This window comes from Oncorhynchus kisutch, linkage group LG30 (assembly GCF_002021735.2).
Source record: "Oncorhynchus kisutch isolate 150728-3 linkage group LG30, Okis_V2, whole genome shotgun sequence".
Taxonomy (NCBI): Eukaryota; Metazoa; Chordata; class Actinopteri; order Salmoniformes; family Salmonidae; genus Oncorhynchus; species Oncorhynchus kisutch.
Window position 1 is genome coordinate 42,240,041 of NC_034203.2, and position 19,722 is coordinate 42,259,762.

The 19,722-nt window shown below is 44.3% G+C and overlaps 2 protein-coding genes across 4 annotated transcripts; both read left to right on the plus strand.

Annotated features, from left to right (window-relative positions):
- Positions 1-5,865: 5,865 nt before the first annotated feature.
- LOC109882245 (neurturin-like) lies at positions 5,866-9,179 on the plus strand (the record flags this gene model as incomplete). Its single annotated transcript, XM_031810121.1, has 1 exon — positions 5,866-9,179. A coding segment is annotated over one exon (531 nt), but the record flags the coding sequence as incomplete, so codon positions are not given.
- Positions 9,180-13,616: 4,437 nt separating this feature from the next.
- LOC109882247 (calcyphosin-like protein) lies at positions 13,617-17,573 on the plus strand. 3 transcript variants are annotated; one of them, XM_020474339.2, is made up of 5 exons: positions 13,617-13,706; positions 14,307-14,411; positions 14,656-14,833; positions 15,018-15,227; positions 16,874-17,573. In XM_020474339.2, exons 2-5 carry the CDS (start codon positions 14,320-14,322, stop codon positions 16,973-16,975), a joined length of 582 nt encoding a protein of 193 aa, XP_020329928.1. In that variant the 5' UTR covers positions 13,617-13,706; positions 14,307-14,319; the 3' UTR covers positions 16,976-17,573. The 3 variants fall into 3 exon arrangements, with proteins under 3 accessions (XP_020329928.1, XP_020329929.1, XP_020329930.1); XM_020474340.2 differs by having other exon boundaries at positions 13,649-13,706; positions 14,285-14,411; XM_020474341.2 differs by having other exon boundaries at positions 13,670-13,762.
- Positions 17,574-19,722: the final 2,149 nt, after the last annotated feature.

The following is a 19,722-nucleotide window of genomic DNA, read 5'->3' on the forward strand; positions in this document are numbered from 1 at the left end:
CCCCCCTCTCCTCTCTTCCCCTCTCTCTCCCTCCCTCTCTCACCCTCTCTCTGCCCCTTCTCTCTCTGTCTCCCCCCCTCTCTCTCTCCCCTCTCTCTCCCTCTCTCTCTGTCTTCTCTCTTCCCTCTTCTCTCCCTCTCTCTCCCCTCTCTTCTCTGTCTCCTCCCGCTTTCTCTTCTCCCTCTCTCTCCCCTCCTCTCCCCCCTTCTTTTTTTCTCTCCCTTCTCTCTTCCCCTCTCTCTCCCTCTCTCTCTCTCTTCCTCTCTTCTCCTCTCTCTCTCTCTCTCCTCTCTCTCCCTCTCTCTCCCTCCCTCTCTCTCTGTCTCCCCCCCCTCTCTCTCCCCCTCTCTCTCCCCCTCTCTCTCTGTCTCTCTCCCCCCTCTCTCTCCCCTCTCTCTCCCCTCTCTCTCTTTTTCTGACAGATTTTCAATGCTCCTCCAAATTCTAAGATGAAGTTATGGAAAGGCGCCCCAGTTTTGTCTTCATGCTGTGTGCTACGTTACTGTTCCTCCTCCTCACTAGAAACATCCTGGTTACTACTGGACCTGCAAGACTTCAACCTAGGATAGCGTTGTCGTCATCATCTTCATCATCACCATCATCATCATTATCGTCAAAACCACTGTCACTATTAGTGACAAAGCCAATACCACCACCACCACCACCATTATCTTCAGGAGCATTATCATCACCATCATCATCATCACCATTACTATCATCATCATCATCATCGTCTTCCTCCTCATCCAGGATGAAGGCTGGGCTCCACAGAACAGTGCGGGCTGTAGACACCATCAGTTCTCTCCTCTCCCAGTGCAAGTTAAAATAAACAGTTTTTGTTTCCATAGCCACCGGGGTGTTATAGATGAGGTGGTGTGGGGAAAGGTTGTCATGGCGCTGACAGTGGGGCTTAGTGACTCTGGTTGTGTCCTATAAACCTATTCGGGCCCACAGGCCTCAGATAAAAGAACAATTCACTGCCTAGGGAATGTTGTTGACATAAGGATAGAGACACAATAACCTGTAGTCACATCACCTCACACATCACCTCAGACCACCTCACATCACACCACCTCATACCACCTCACACCACCTCATACCACACCACCTCACACCACCTCATACAACCTCACACCACCTCATACCACCTCACATCACACCACCTCACACCACCTCACATCACACCACCTCACACCACCTCACACCACCTCATACCACACCACCTCATACCACACCACCTCACACCACCTCACACATCACCTCAGACCACCCCACATCACACCATCTCATACCACCACACACCACCTCATACCACACCACCTCACACCACCTCATACCACCACACACCACCTCATACCACACCACCTCACACCACCTCATACCACCTCACATCACACCACCTCATACCACCACACACCACCTCACATCACATCACACCACCTCACACCACCTCACACATCACACCACCTCACACATCACCTCAGACCACCTCACATCCCACTACCTCATACCACCTCACACCACCTCACACACCACCACACACCACCTCATACCACCTCACACCACCTCACATCACCTCATACCACACCACCTCACACCACCACACACCACCTCATACCACACCACCTCACACCACCTCATACCACCTCACACCACCTCATACCACCTCACACCACCTCATACCACCACACACCACCTCATACCACACCACCTCACACCACCTCACACCACCTCATACCACCACACACCACCTCATACCACACCACCTCATACCACACCACCTCATACCACACCACCTCACACCACCTCATACCACCTCACACCACCTCAGACCACCTCACATCACACCACCTCATACCACCACACACCACCTCACATCACCTCACACATCACACCACCTCACACCACCTCACACATCACACCACCTCATACCACCTCACACCACCTCACATCACACCACCTCACATCACCTCACACCATCTCACATCACCTCACACCACCTCACACATCACCTCAGACCACCTCACATCACACTACCTCATACCACCTCACACCACCTCGCACACCACCTCACACCACCTCACCTCACATCACCTCATACCACACCACCTCACACCACCTCATACCACCACACACCACCTCATACCACACCACCTCACACCACCTCATACCACCTCACACCACCTCATATCACCTCACACCACCTCATACCACCACACACCACCTCATACCACACCACCTCATACCACCTCATACCACCACACACCACCTCATACCACACCACCTCATACCACACCACCTCATACCACACCACCTCACACCACCTCAGACCACCTCACATCACACCACCTCATACCACCACACACCACCTCACATCACCTCACACATCACACCACCTCACACCACCTCACACATCACACCACCTCACACATCACCTCAGACCACCTCACATCACACCACCTTATACCACCTCACACCACCTCATACCACACCACCTCACACCACCTCACATCACCTCACACATCACCTCATACCACCTCACACCACCTCATACCACACCACCTCACATCACACCACCTCACACCACCTCACATCACCTCACACATCACCTCAGACCACATCACATCACACCACCTCACATCACCTCACACCACCTCACACCTCACACCACCTCACATCACCTCACACATCACACCACCTCACACCACCTCACACCACCACACATCACCTCACACCACATCACACCACCTCACACCTCACATCACCTCACACATCACCTCACACTACCTCACACATCACCTCACACCACCTCACACCACCTCACACATCACCTCACACATCACCTCACACCACATCACACCACATCACACCACCACACATCACCTCACACCAACTCACACCACCTCACACATCACACCACCTCACACCACCTCACACCACCTCACACCACCACACATCACCTCACACCACCTCACACATCACCTCACACCACCTCACATCACTTCACACCACCTCACACCACCACACATCACCTCACACCACATCACACCACCTTACACCACTTCACATCACCTCACATCACCTCACACATCACACCACCTCACATCATCTCACATCACCTCACACATCACACCACCTCACACCACCTCACACCACCACACATCACCTCACACCACATCACACCACCTCACATCACCTCACACATCACCTCACACCACCTCACACATGACCTCACACCACCTCACACATCACATCACCTCACACCACCTCACACCACCTCACACCACATCACACCACCTCACACCACCTCACACATCACACCACCTCACACCACCTCACATCACCTCACACATCACACCACCTCACACCACCACACATCACCTCACACCACATCACACCACCTCACATCACACCACTTCACACCACCTCACACATCACACCACCTCACACATCACACCACCTCACACATCACACCACCTCACACATCACACCACCTCACACCACCTCACACATCACACCACCTCACACATCACATCACCTCACACCATCTCACATCACCTCACACCACCACACATCACCTCACACCCACTCACACCACCTCACACATCACACCACCTCACACCACCTCACACCACCTCACATCACCTCACACATCACACCACCTCACACCACCTCACACCACCACACATCACCTCACACCACATCACACCACCTCACACCACCTCACACCTCACATCACCTCACACATCACCTCACACTACCTCACACATCACCTCACACCACCTCACACCACCTCACACATCACCTCACACCACATCACACCACATCACACCACCACACATCACCTCACACCAACTCACACCACCTCACAAATCACACCACCTCACACCACCTCACCTCACACCACCACACATCACCTCACACCACCTCACACATCACCTCACACCACCTCACATCACCTCACACCACATCACACCACCTCACACCACTTCACATCACCTCACATCACCTCACACATCACACCACCTCACACCACCTCACATCATCTCACATCACCTCACACATCACACCACCTCACACCACCACACATCACCTCACACCACATCACACCACCTCACATCACCTCACACCTCACATCACCTCACACCACCTCACACATCACCTCACACCACCTCACACCACCTCACACATCACATCACCTCACACCACCTCACACCACATCACACCACATCACACATCACACCACCTCACACCTCACACCACCTCACATCACCTCACACATCACACCACTTCACACCACCTCACACCTCACACCACCTCACACATCACACCACCTCACACCACCTCACACATCACACCACCTCACACATCACCTCACATCACCTCATACATTACCACACATCACCTCACACACCACCTCACATCACCTCACACATTACCTCACACCACCTCACATCACCTCACACATCACCTCACACACCACCTCACATCAACTCACACATCACCTCACACCACCTCACACACCACCTCACATCACCTCACACCACCTCACACCACCTCACATCACCTCACACACCACCACACATCACCTCACACCACCTCACACCACCTCACATCCCCTCACACATCACCACACATCACCTCACACATCACCTCACACCACCTCACATCACACCACCTCACACCACCTCATATCACCTCACACCACCTCACATCACACCAACTCACACATGACACCACCACACACCACCTCACACCATCTCACACTACCTCACACCACATCACACCAACTCACATCACACCACCTCACATCACACCACCTCACATCACCTCACATCACATCACCTCACATCACACCACCTCACATCACACCACCTCACACCACCTCACATCACCTCACATCACATCACACCACCTCACATCACACCACCTCACACCACCTCACATCACCTCACATCACACCACCTCACATCACACCACCTCACACCACCTCACACCAGCTCACTTCACCTCACCTCACACCACCTCACATCACACCACCACACACCACCTCACACCACCACACACCACCTCACATCACACCACCTCACACCACACCACCTCACATCACCTCACATCACACCCCCTCACACCACCTCACATCACCTCACATCACACCACCTCACATCACACCACCTCACATCACCTCACACCACACCACCTCACATCACCTCACATCACACCACCTCACATCACACCACCTCACACCACCTCACATCACACCACCACACACCACCTCACACCACCACACACCACCTCACACCACCTCACATCACACCACCACACAACACCTCACACCACATCACATCACACCACCTCACCTCACACCACCTCACACCACCTCACATTTCCCTGCACTGCCAAGGCCTAGAGTAGAAATATAACAGGTAGAGCTGTACTTCATGTTGTATGATCCTTCAACACAGCTTTTAATAGGCTGATGATGTGTTATGTGTTTCTATCCAGCAACATTAGACAGAAAGGAAATTGTATCTGGTGAATGCTGAAAGTCACTGGGATGTGGCAGAGGTTCTGGTTTGAGTCAATAGCTATCTCTTTTTTGTGTGTCTGAGGCCTGAGGGGAGGTGTAGAAAAGAATGCTCTGATCTCAAACCTCCCTGTCCCTATATCCTGCCATGCCTGCATCTGTCTGTCGGTCTGTCTGTCTGTCTGCCTCACTTCCCTGGTCTGTCTGTCTGTCTGTGTTTCTGTCTGTGTTTCTGTCTGTCTGTCTGTCTGTCTGTCTGTCTGTCTGTCTGTCTGTCTGTCTGTCTGTCTGTCTGTCTGTCTGTCTGTCTGTCTGTCTGTCTCACTTCCCCTGTCTCTGTACCTGTTTCTCTACCCCTATCTAAGTGTCCTCTCTCTCTCTCTCTCCGTCTCCTTCCAGTCTCCCACCTTCTCCAGAGCTTCACCGAGGGAGAACTGAAGAAGGTGATCGGGACTCTGATTGACAGGAGTAGCAAGAGGAGAGGCAGGAACAGTAGAGAGGAGAGCCAGGAGAGCTCCTCCCAGACAACTAAGGGAGCTAAGAGTGCGCGCAGGAAGAGGTTAAAGCCGTGCTCTTTGCGGGAGGTGGAGGTGACGGTGGGGGAACTGGGGCTGGGCTACGACAGCGACGAGACTCTCCTCTTCAGGTACTGCAGCGGCAGGTGCACCGCACGCCGACGACGCAACTATGACATCGCCCTGGAACACACGAGGAGGGCGGGGCTCATTAAAAAGGGGCGAAGAGACAAGGTGCAGTACAGCCCGTGCTGTCGGCCTATCGCGTACGAGAAGGATATCTCCTTCCTGGATAACAACAGTAGATACCACACGGTGCAGGAGGTGTTGGCACGGGAGTGTGGCTGTGCGTGACCCTGGGGGAGGTGTGTAAACGTTTAATAACGACCACATCCTCTGATCCACCAATGAGTAATGGCTACTGGGATGATGTCATAAGAGAATAATATGATGTCTCAGTGTGGATGCAATGCCTCATGAAAAGCGAGACTTGTCATCGCAGGTGTTATGGTCACGTGATGCAGGAAGTGTCGGCTCTGGAGGCGTTGCTGTGCAGGATCTCTGAACACGGGGCCTGTTTCCGGAAAGTTCCGTGGAGTTTTCTTTTATCCGTCTTGCTGCACTGACAGCTTTGCCTTTCGAAAGGCAGCGTTCTGGAGGACCCAGCATTCAAATAAAACATCAATATGCTCTATCATAGAGAACAGAACTAATTGTTATGAACATATATTTCGGTTGGATACATGGATATTACCCACGGATGCCGGATTACAGCGAAAACAGGACGATGCCTCTGAATGAACCTTTGACGTTGGTCCGATAACAGGAGGGCGACGTGTTGGCGAACGTTCAGATAGATGTGATCGTCTGTCACGTGGAATATAGGGACTGCGATCAGCTCTGTGAATTCCATTCCTCTCTGCTAGGTTGTGAACCTTTCACCTCATGGAATGTGAGTCTGCCCTCTGGTGGCGTTGGAGCTGCAGGACCTCCATGTTCTATGAGAAGGAGCACCAATGCCTTCTGGGATATCATGTCAGGTCTAGTTCATTTTGTCATGTGCACAGGATACACGTGGTACGCAGTACAATGAAATGCTTACCTGTAGATTCATTCTCGGCGATGCAACATCATAAAAAGACAGAAGTCAATAAATTAAGAATAATACAAAAATAAGTTACATTTAAATATCGTCTGACTTTCCGGGGTCCATGGATACTGGGTATGGGAAGATAGAGCAACAGGATGACGTCTCTGAATATGGATCTGTGTGGATGTATTCAGGGATGGAATTCAAGGATGTTGTGTACCGATCAGCTTGAGCTTATAGACTCTGGCATTTTTACTACGCAAGGTCCAAAATCTGTGCAATGGGTCATTTTAATAGAAAAAAATAGCTAGCCAGTGGGCTAGTTTGGTATATTTTCTTCTAGCCCAGTCTAAAAGGTACTAGCCTCGGGGCTATTTGTATGGAACTGGTTGAGGGCAACACACCTGTAGTGAACTTCTGAGAATCATGAGAGCATGGACCCGGTCACTAGAACAGTACTGAGTATGGACCCGGTCACTAGAACAGTACTGAGTATGTACCCGGTCACTAGAACAGTACTGAGTATGGACCCAGTCACTAGAACTGTACTGAGTATGGACCCGGTCACTAGAACAGTACTGAGTATGGACCCGGTCACTAGAACAGTACTGAGTATGGACCCGGTCACTAGAACAGTACGGAGTATGGACCCGGTCACTAGAACAGTACTGAGTATGGACCCTGTCACTAGAACATTACGGAGTATGTGGCATGATCAATAGAGAGAAATTCTTCTGTTTTTTAAATCAGAAAGGAATGATAAATAGTTCATTCAAAATATTGATCAATGACCTTAAATGGACCATTATCAAACAACTTCCCTTCCCTTCCAACTGCATACAAACCTCCATGGAGATATCACAAAATGTCTGCCATCTAGATATCACAAAATGTCTGCCGTCTAGATATCACAAAATGTCTGCCGTCTAGATATCACAAAATGTCTACCGTCTAGATATCACAAAATGTCTGCCGTCTAGATATCACAAAATGTCTGCCGTCTAGATATCACAAAATGTCTACCGTCTAGATATCACAAAATGTCTGCCGTCTAGATATCACAAAATGTCTGCCGTCTAGATATCACAAAATGTCTGCCGTTTAGATATCACAAAATGTCTGCCGTCTAGATATCACAAAATGTCTGCCGTTTAGATATCACAAAATGTCTGCCGTTTAGATATCACAAAATGTCTGCCGTCTAGATATCACAAAATGTCTGCCGTTTTAGATATCACAAAATGTCTGCCGTCTAGATATCACAAAATGTCTGCCGTCTAGATATCACAAAATGTCTGCCGTTTAGATATCACAAAATGTCTGCCGTTTAGATATCACAAAATGTCTGCCGTCTAGATATCACAAAATGTCTGCCGTTTTAGATATCACAAAATGTCTGCTGTCTAGATATCACAAAATGTCTGCTGTTTTATCTTCTCTAAAAATTATGAGATGTTCTGTGGCATTTTTGTCTAAGGGTGTTCCAGCAAAAACACAAGCATTATATCTTTGTTATTTCCATTCGAGGCTTTTATCTAGTACTCTTCAAAAAAGAACTTTCTCCAAACACAATCACGATCAGTAACTCACTGACATATTATCCTCCTAAGCGTTTGCCAATACATTATGTAAGAACTCACTGTTTGATTTTATTGCTGTGGTTTCAGATTACAGGTTACATAATTACAGAATATTCTTCAACTTTAAAGTGCTGAAAGAAATATATAACCTTATAAATATATAATCCATTATATAATTCACATCCCTGATTAATGTGAACAATAAGTTTATAGACCCTATGGGCCCTGTTCAAGTAGTGCACTATTAAGGGTGCCATTTTGTATGTACACATACAAAACTAATCAATATGTTAGTCTGAAAGTATTCAGAATGACTTTTTCCACATTTTGCTACATTAGAGGCCTTATTCTAAAAGGGAAAGGGATTAAAGGAAAGGGATTAAATACATGTTTTTCCTCAGCAATCTACACACAATACCCAATAATGGCAAAGTGAAAACAGGTTGTTAGATATTTACAAATAAAAAATAAAATACAAACAGAAATATCTTATTTACATCAGTATTCAGACCCTTTGCTATGAGACTCAAAATTGAGCTCAGGTGCATCCTGTTTCTATTGATCATCCTTGAGATGTTTCTACAACTTGATTGGAGTCCACCTGTGGTAAATTCAATTGATTGGACATGATTTGGAAAGGCACACACCTGTCTATATAAGGTCCCACAATTGACAATGCATGTCAGAGCAAAAACCAAGCCATGAGTTCAAAGGAATTGTGCGTAGAGCTCCGAGACAGGATTGTGTCGATGCACAGATCTGGGGAAGGGTACGAAAACATTTCTGCAGCATTAAAGGCCCCCTAGAACACAGTGGCCTCCATCATTATTAAATGGAAGAAGTTGGAACCACCAAGAGTCTTCCTAGAGCTGGCCGCCCAGCCAAACTGAGGAATCGGGGGAGAAGGGCCTTGGTCAGGGAAGTGACCAAGAACTCGATGGTCACTCTGACAGAGCTCTAGAGTTCCTCTGTAGAGATGGAGGAACTTTCCAGAAGGACAACCATCTCTGCAGCACTTCACCAATGAGGCCTTTATGGTAGAGTGGCCAGACAGAAGCCCCTCCTCAGTAAAAGGCACATGACAGCCCAAAATGCACCTAAAGACTCTCAGAATATGAGAAACAAGATTCTCTGGTCTGATGACACCAAGATTGAACACTTTGGCCTGTCTGGAGGAAACCTGGCACCATCCCTATGGTGAAGCATGGTGGTGGAAGCATCACGCTGTGGGGATGTTTTTCAGCGGCAGGGACTGGGAGATTAGTCAGGCTGGGTGGTAAGATGAACGGAGCAAAGTACAGAGAGATCCTTGATGAAAATCTGCTCAAGAGCGCTCAGGATTTCAGACTGGGGCGAAGGTTCACCTTCCAGCAGGACAATGACCCTAAGCACACAGCCAAAACAATGCAGGAGAGACTTTGGGACAAGTCTCTGATTGTCCTTGAGTGGCCTAATCAGAGCCCGAACATGAACCAGATCGAACATCTCTGGAGAGACCTGAAAATAGCTGTGCAGCAACACTCCTCATCCAACCAGACAGAACTTGAGAGGATCTGTAGAGAAGAATGAGAGACTCTCCAAATACATTTGTGCCAAGCTAGTAGCGTCCTACCCAAGAAGACTCAAGGCTGTAATCGCTGCCAAAGGTGCTTCAACAAAATACTGAGTAAAGGGTTTGAATACTTATGTAAATGTGATATTTCTGTTTTTATTTTTTTTATAAATTAGCAAAAAATATCTAAAAAGCTTTTTGCCTTGTCATTATGGGTTATTGTGATGTCATTATGGGGTATTGTGATGTCATTATGGGTTATTGTGATGTCATTATGGGTTATTGTGATGTCATTATGGGTTATCGTGATGTCATTATGGGTTATTGTGATGTCATTATGGGGTATTGTGATGTCATTATGGGTTATTGTGATGTCATTATGGGTTATCGTGATGTCATTATGGGTTATTGTGATGTCATTATGGGGTATTGTGATGTCATTATGGGTTATTGTGATGTCATTATGGGTTATCGTGATGTCATTATGGGTTATTGTGATGTCATTATGGGTTATTGTGATGTCATTATGGGGTATTGTGATGTCATTATGGGGTATTGTGATGTCATTATGGGTTATCGTGATGTCATTATGGGTTATTGTGATGTCATTATGGGTTATTGTGATGTCATTATGGGTTATTGTGATGTCATTATGGGTTATTGTGATGTCATTATGGGTTATTGTGATGTCATTATGGGGTATTGTGATGTCATTATGGGTTATTGTGATGTCATTATGGGTTATTGTGATGTCATTGTGGGGTATTGTGATGTCATTATGGGTTATTGTGATGTCATTATGGGGTATTGTGATGTCATTATGGGGTATTGTGATGTCATTATGGGGTATTGTGATGTCATTATGGGGTATTGTGATGTCATTATGGGTTATTGTGATGTCATTATGGGTTATTGTGATGTCATTATGGGTTATTGTGATGTCATTGTGGGGTATTGTGATGTCATTATGGGTTATTGTGATATCATTATGGGGTATTGTGATGTCATTATGGGGTATTGTGATGTCATTATGGGTCGGCAGCGTAGCCTAGTGGTTAGAGCGTTGGACTAGTAACCGGAAGGTTGCGAGTTCAAATCCCCAAGCTGACAAGGTACAAATCTGTCGTTCTGCCCCTGAACAGGCAGTTAACCCACTGTTCCCAGGCCGTCATTGAAAATAAGAATGTGTTCTTAACTGACTTGCCTGGTTAAATAAAGGTCAAATAAAAAATAAAAAAATGGGTTATTATGGGTTATTGTGATGTCATTATGGGTTATTGTGATGTCATTATGGGGTATTGTGATGTCATTATGGGTTATTGTGTGTAAATTGATGAGGGGGGAAAAACTATTGAATCCATTTTTAGAATTGGGCTGTAATGTAACAAAATGTGGGGAAAAGTCAAGGGGTCTGAATACTTTCCGAATGGCACTGTATAAGGCCATGAGGTTTACCTGACCTGGGAAATCTCTGTCGCCTGATTCTGTCTGTGTATTTATTTGGAAGTAAATGATGGTTTTAAGAATATTTATCTAGTAGACATAGCAGCTTACCCATTTGTTGAGCAACTGTGCCAAAAGGTTTTTTATCTAACATGACTGACTGCTACATAAATCTAATATCTATTTCAAAGAGTTCCATCATCATTATTTATTTCCCTCTTTTCTAAACACACAATTTAGTTTTCTCCATCTTGTTTATATTACCCTACATGGATTTAATTGTGTTAACCAGCTGCTTTACTGGACAAATTCCCAGTGGTGGAAAAAGTACTCAATTGTCTTGAGTAAAAGTAGGTTCCCTTAATAGAAAATGACTCCAGTAAAAGAGAAAGTCACCCAGTGAAATACTACTTGAGTAAAAGTCTACAAGTAATATGGTTTTAAAATGTACTTAAGTACAGTCACAGTGGTGGAAAAAAGTCCTCAATTATCATACTTGAGTAAAAGTAAATGCTATACATCAAATTCCTTGTATTAAACAAACCATACAGCCCCGTTTTCTTGTTTTTCTTTATTTATGAACAGCGAGAGGCACACTCCAACACTCAATCACTTGCAAAAGCTGGATTTGTGTTTCGAGAATCCGCCAGGTCAGAGGCAGTAGGGATGACAAGGCGTTATATTGGTAGTAGAGGTCTTCTCGGGTCCAACCTGAACGGACCTGAGGACTGTCAAATCTGGACTAGAACCGTATCTTAAGTGACCCGAGTAACAAATAAATTATTTTTATCAGCCAAGTTGCTCTTCTGGTTAACGAATAGTTATTTATATGTTGGCTAGGGCTTTTATAAGTAAATAAATTCACCGTATTAGCGTAAAAAAATCAAATATGCTATAGACTATGTAGAGCTGTGGATAGGTCTATTCGGGTCCACTCGGGGTCGATCAGTTGTAGTCACAGTACATAGATCCGATTGACAATCAAACAGGAACAGATCCAGCACGAGGGAAAATTTAGAATTTTGTATCCCAGAACCGCTCTGGTCACTGGTTGGGTCTTGTATATTCGGGTTCAGGTGGACCTGTGAAGAGCTCTAATTGATAGGTGTGTGAATTGGACCATATTTCTGTCCTGCCTGAGCATTCAAAATGTAACGAGTGCTTTTTGGTGTCATGGAAAATGTATGGAAGTAAAAAAGTACATATTGTCTTCAGTAGTGAAGTAAAAGTAAACATTTTCAAAAAATATCAATGGTAAAGTACAAATTCCCCCCAAAAACGACATAAGTAGTACTTCAAAGTATTTTTACTAATTACTTTACACCACTGCAAATGCCTTGCTATGATATTGTAATGAAACAGCAGGGAGCAGGTCTCGAACCCTCGACCCTCTTGCCCGAAGTCCAGCGCGCTATCGACTGTGCCGCAAAAGCATACTCACACCGAAGATGCGATCCGCGCTTATAAACCCAGGGTTGGTACACTACTCCCTCCTTCCAAGGGTCGTTACAATACTATAGATGTCCTTTTCCACCACGTATAATGTTTTTCTGACAACGCATTACCCCACCTCTATCCCAAATAATGTATCTACTTTTTCAGACGTGGTCCGGAATCATCCATCCCAGCGTTTTCAACATCACACCTGAAACCTATGACCCATTCTAGGCCTTCTACTGCTTACAATTACCTCACTATCATAACATTACAGGTATCGTGCACTATATAGAGAATAGGGTGCCATTTTGGGACACAAACATTTTTTAACATTTTTTTTAATGCTCTACTATTCGATCGATTTTCCCTTTGTACATCTTTACCGCCTTCCTTACCGCGAAAATCGAAAATGATCATACAGTCGTTACTGGTAATGACACGAGTGGGCCGCTGGTCTGAAGTGTACGGTAAAGAGAGGAGGAGGAGGAGGCGTGCGCTATTCATACCCAACATTACATTACGCACGGGCACACTAGAGTGGAACAGGTGACAAGAACACCAGGTGAGACCACTTTCTCTTCACACGCAAACACTTGCAACAAGTACCATTTTTGTTGGGTAATCGTATACTTCATTATTGCTTAGTTTTGGTATGTTAATTTAATTCTTTTTGGATAGATAGTGGTTTGAAGTTATGGCATTGGAAAAAAAGTTGTGGTTGTTGTGTAAGTGTTGCCTAGACAACAGGAGTAATGACTTTCGTTTTTCTTTTATGAAAGTGGTGTAAATTAAGCAAATTAAGGAGACATTTTGTATATGATACTTGATATGAACACTAAAATACCTAATGCAATTGCAATATGAACACATCTGCAATTATGACGGTTTATGATTAATTGACTATTGAACTGACTTGTGATGGCTTGGTGCACATGTACATAGTAACAGGTCTCTAGGGGAGGGGTGTAGCCTTGTGACACGTCTCTAGGGGAGGGGTGTAGCCTAGTAACAGGTTTCTAGGGGAGGAGTGTAGCATAGTTCGACTCTCTTTTTTCTCCTTGCTTGCTCATTATACTTCCCTCTGTTACAATTGATAAAGTTGAACCTACATCTGAATACAAATGAACTAAGCAGATGTAGTATTTTACTCCATATTTTACAGTAACACAGAAGACATGGCCTCAGACACCAAGGCCACAGACCCACTGGAGGTACTGAGACAGCAATGTCTGGCCAGGGGAGTGGCTGGCATCAAGGGACTGGCAAGGTAAGAGCAACTGATTTAAAACATTAAAAAACAAAACATCAACAACAATTATTTTTTGTAACTTTACAATAACACTTTCTTATGGTATTATGATATTCACTCACAAGTGAAAATAGTCTGTAGGCAAAAGGCCAATAATAATTCATAATAACTGATTCATAATTGATTATTACGTTTAAATAGATATCCAGAGACAGATGGTTAATCTCTCCACATCCTCTCTCTTCCTCGCCGGTCCATACAGGACGTTCCGCATCATGGACGATGATGGCAGTAAGTCTCTGGACCTGCAGGAGTTTATTAAAGGACTGGAGGACTATGGTGTGGTGGTGAGCAGAGAGGAGGCCCGGCAGATCTTCACACTGTGTGACAAGGATGGCAGTGGCAGCATCAACTTCAACGAGTTTCTGGAGAATCTGAGGGTATAATTACAGAGTAGTGACACTAAAAACGAATTGATTATGCACATTTATTTATTATGGACGGTGTAGAATAATGGTTCTCTCATAATAATAGTATCTGAACAAGCCAAAGTACATCTAATAATTGCATGATAAAGGTGCAGTGATGTATATTGCTGTTTTCATGTGTTTGTGTTTCCTTCAGCCTCCCATGTCCAGTGCCAGGATCTCTGTGATCGGCCAGGCCTTTAAGAAGTTAGACCGGACAGGGGACGGGGTGGTGACTGTGGAGGACCTGAGGGGGGTCTACAACTGCTCACAACACCCCAAATATAAGAGTGGGGAGTGGACAGAGGAACAGGTCTTCCTAACCTTCCTCAGCAGCTTTGATTCCCCCAACGACAAAGACGGCAAGGTAATAAATACATTTGTCCGTTTACTGGAATGACGAACTGCTAGCCTGGGTACCAATCTGTTTGTGCTAACATTCCACACTCCTTGCCACTCCTTGTCATGCCAAACAGTCTGGCCTTTCTCCAATCTTCAAATTTGAACATTCTATCAATAATCAGCTCCAAGAGAACTGAGGAGAACAGACAATGTCATATTTTAGGCATATGGCACGGAGTACAAGGAGTGGAATGTTATCACAAAACCGGTCTGAGCCCAGTTTCATAAAACATCTTAAGTTAATTCCCCCCTTATCTTTTCACTTAAAGTTTCCTTAACTTTAAGTCAGATGCACAAAACATTTTAAGGTTAATTTCTCCCTTAAATTAAGTGGAAAAAGTTAAGGGTGCCCATGAAGTCTATAAGAGTATTTTAAAGATAAATACACAACGCAGAGTTTGAGAGGACGAGAGTACTAAACTAAATATAGTACTAATGGTCAATAGGGAATTGTAAATAGGAGTTGGGTCTCAGTTCAACAGCTGTTTAGAATCTGTGGAATGTCAATCCTGAACTCAGAGCTACGTGTGCTACGTTCTGTACATTAAGTCGGGGGCAGGATACTTGTTATTTGGCCATTGGCCAAGTTGTACTGCAAGGACTTCTGATTGGTCAACCCCAGGCTAGGGGGGGGGGGGGGGGGGGGGGTTATAAATGACATCCTGTTCCTTTGTTCGGTGGAGAAAAGCTGAGGACAGGGGAGACTGAACATCTGCCTCCCAGTATAACATCTTGATTTGTCCTTCTCACATAAACCTATTTTTCTCCCCCTGATTTGCTTTGGAGTTTGTTTTTGAAGAATAACACCAATAGCTACCTACTCTCAAAGTTAGCTTGACATGCTAGCTGTACAGCTAGCTACCTACTCTCTAAGTTAGCTTGACATGCTAGCTGACCAGCTAGCTACCTACTCTCTAAGTTAGCTTGACATGCTAGCTGACCAGCTAGCTACCTACTCTCTAAGTTAGCTTGACATGCTAGCTGACCAGCTAGCTACCTACTCTCTAAGTTAGCTTGACATGCTAGCTGACCAGCTAGCTACCTACTCTCTAAGTTAGCTTGACATGCTAGCTGACCAGCTAGCTACCTACTCTCTAAGTTAGCTTGACATGCTAGCTGACCAGCTAGCTACCTACTCTCTAAGTTAGCTTGACATGCTAGAAAGTAATAGAAACAAGTTGGAGAAAAAAAAGTAACTAAAATAAATATGTTTTATTATCTTCTAAATAAATGTGTTTGTCCTGGCTTGGAACATTGAATCAAGTCATCTCCACGGTAACCAGAGGCTCTGCCTTACCTGCCTTCAAACTACCCATAAAACTCTTAAATTATGACCTTACGTTTCCATTGGCTCTATTCAACTAGGTAAAGGGAAATTATTCCTCAAGGGAAACAACTTAAGATGTTTTATGCAAACAGGCCTTGTATTTCAGGCTAATGAATTGTAGCTGATATTACATTAAACAAACAAACAAACAAAAAAGGGTTTAAAAATAATAATAATTAAACCCAACTTTTTACGTACAAAAGGAAGGAGCAGATATTCTTGGCTTGGTTACTTGGTTTTGTATATTTTGTAAATGAGTTGTCTTGTCCTTCCTTCTCTTTTAGGTAACTCAGGAGGAGTTCATGAACTACTACAGTGGAGTGAGTGCCTCTATTGACAGCGACGGATACTTCGTTACTATGATGCAGAATGCCTGGAAGCTGTAGGCACCGCTGGCTATCTACATTTACGTGTATTCTACTAATATATTTGGCTAATCATAAAAAGGCACCTTTGCATTCATTTAGAACTTATGTATGTGTACATGTGAGAAAATAGACAAAATGCTAGTTTATAGTTTTTCGATGGAACAGAATAGCTTTAAATGCACAGATACAACCGATTTCTACTGAAGGATTTATATATATTACAAATATTAATCACGTTCCTTTGTGCCATATTGCTTTGTCTTGTTAAGATCCCTCTTATGGTTTAAGCTACATCATAATTATGCAAATGTTTGCCAAATAGACTACCTTTCTCGTAGCACAATGAGTGTTCCTTTAAAGATGCCTTATCTACCTGCACATAAGCTCACAGATCGGGACCACCGTGTGCTGAAGCGAGTAGCGAGGTCCATACAGAAATGGTTTCTCGAGATCGGTTTGGAAGAATTTGACTGGCCTTCAGCTATTTGTTAGTCAGCTTGTCTATAATTAGATATAATGAGAAATGAGAAGCTATGTTTCATGGGAAGACTAAATAAACTCTTGCTCACCTGAATAATGTAATACATCGATATAATGGATGCTTCAACGTAGTTGACATCGGTAGCACAATGAGTGTTTCTTTAAATGCCTTATCTACCTGCACAAGTACAGTATATGTGGATCCAAGTTATGTGCTAGGCTAATAACCATAGCTACTATGCATAGCAAAAGCAATGGACGGAGAATCCCCAGACTCTCCAACCCAGACTCTGTTGTAATCGAGTGCATTCAACTCAGAGGTCCAAAACCGCCTAAGCGTGAAATTGAATTATGATTGCATATGCACTGTTATAATTTGTTATTATGGTTTAAAAGCCCAAGGTCGTCATTGCTAGTTTTCTGCGCTTTAATTAACTGTGGACAATTAGGCGATATGTCAAGTTTGCAATTCAGGGAGCTGTCAATGGTACTGAAATGTAATGGGAAATCAGCCCCGCGTTTGCCTGTAGTGCCGGCAGAGGGAGCAACAGGGCAACGTTTATTATTTAATTCCTATAGGCCTACAGGTATAATAGCATGCGCATGCGCATGCCCACATGTACCTGTAAATAGTTCTGAGAAAGTAGATTTCTTATCTACCGGTGCGTGAAAAGATTGATTCAGGATTAAACACGTTTTTGCATTCTGTTTTCAATTTTTTCAGGCTCTTTGTAAAATGTCGTGCAGTGAAATTAAACATATTTCCTGTTGCCTCACAAATAGTTTCAGATGACTCAATTGAGAGGTTAAAAAAAAGGTATTGCTTCCCAAATCCTGATAACTTTTGAATGTGAGATGACATGGGCCAGCCGTAGCCTAATCCCCTGGTCAGGCGTCGCTCCCATCCTGCCCGGGCCAGCCGCTCAGCAGCTCAAGGGCAAACGGAGGTTTTAGGACCTTCCACTCTCAGCGCAACGGCTCAGGAACACGCATGAATTACAACCGTGCGCTTTTTGTGGCTATTTGAAGTTCTATCAGGACTGACATTTTGTAGCAATCAAATGGAAAGGAAGGGTGTTTTGGGTGAGTCCGTAGGCGGGCGTTGACCCTGTAGCACCGAATGAAGCGCGGTTCAAAATGCCTAACATCAGGGGATTTGACAACTGGCATTCATCCGGGAGTCACTTTTAAACGATAACCTCTGGATTCGGCCTCGCAACATAACAGGCGCCATTTTCAGTCTCTGTAACGTGTAATTGAAGTAATTTATCGATTTAATAATCAGGATCTTCCTGGAGACAAATTAAACATGGATTCTACTTGGGTTTTCTGGCCATTCTGTTCTCTAAAAACTGAAAAACGAAACTCTGGAAGCTATGCTACAGAACACGGAGTTTCACACGTAAGTATTCATTCTTTATTCATGCTTTATCATGTATTTTTGCAGGCCTATACAGTTTAATTTTGTAGGTGCTATTTGACCAATATTGAAAAATCATAGTGTTTAATGAATGCAGGGGCCTACTTTACAATTAAGCATAGAACGAGTGCATTTTGATGGAAATTGGACTGGTCCTAACAATGTTTTAGCTCATCATTTACAAAACCACCAAAAAATATTGATTTGACAAAAGCCACAAACTTCTTTAACATGAAAAAGAAGGTTCACATTCTCAATTAAATGTAGGGCACATTCTCTTGTGTGCCCTACATTTCATTGAGAATGTGCCCTACATTTCATTGCAGTCATCAAATAAAAAGCAAATGATCTGTGTCAGAGAATGTTGTTTTTATACTTCAGTCACAATTGATCAAGTTAAACCATTGCATGTATCCCAGCCCAAGAAAAACTAATTGTAGAGCATTTTTAAATGGTAAATGGAGAGAGTTTGTTGCACAAATATATTCAAACATCAATCTTCCATGCAGGCTAATTGCTTTTCTAGAACATGTACAGCCTGAATTAAAAAGACAACCTTTTTGTAATTTGCACATTCACCTCTATACCTTTACCTGTTTATATAACATCCCTCTATACAACATGTGGTTAGAGTGTTGGGCCAGTAACTGAAAGGTTGCTGGATCAAATCCCCGAGCTCAAAAGGTACAAATCTGTCATTCTGAACAAGAATCTGTTCTTTTAACTGACTTGCTTATTTAAATAAAGGTTAAATAAAACATAAAAAACAAAATTAAAATAAATGCATCGAGATACACTACATGACCAAAAGTATGTGGACACCTGCTTGTCAAAAATGTTATTCCAATATCATGGGCATTAATAT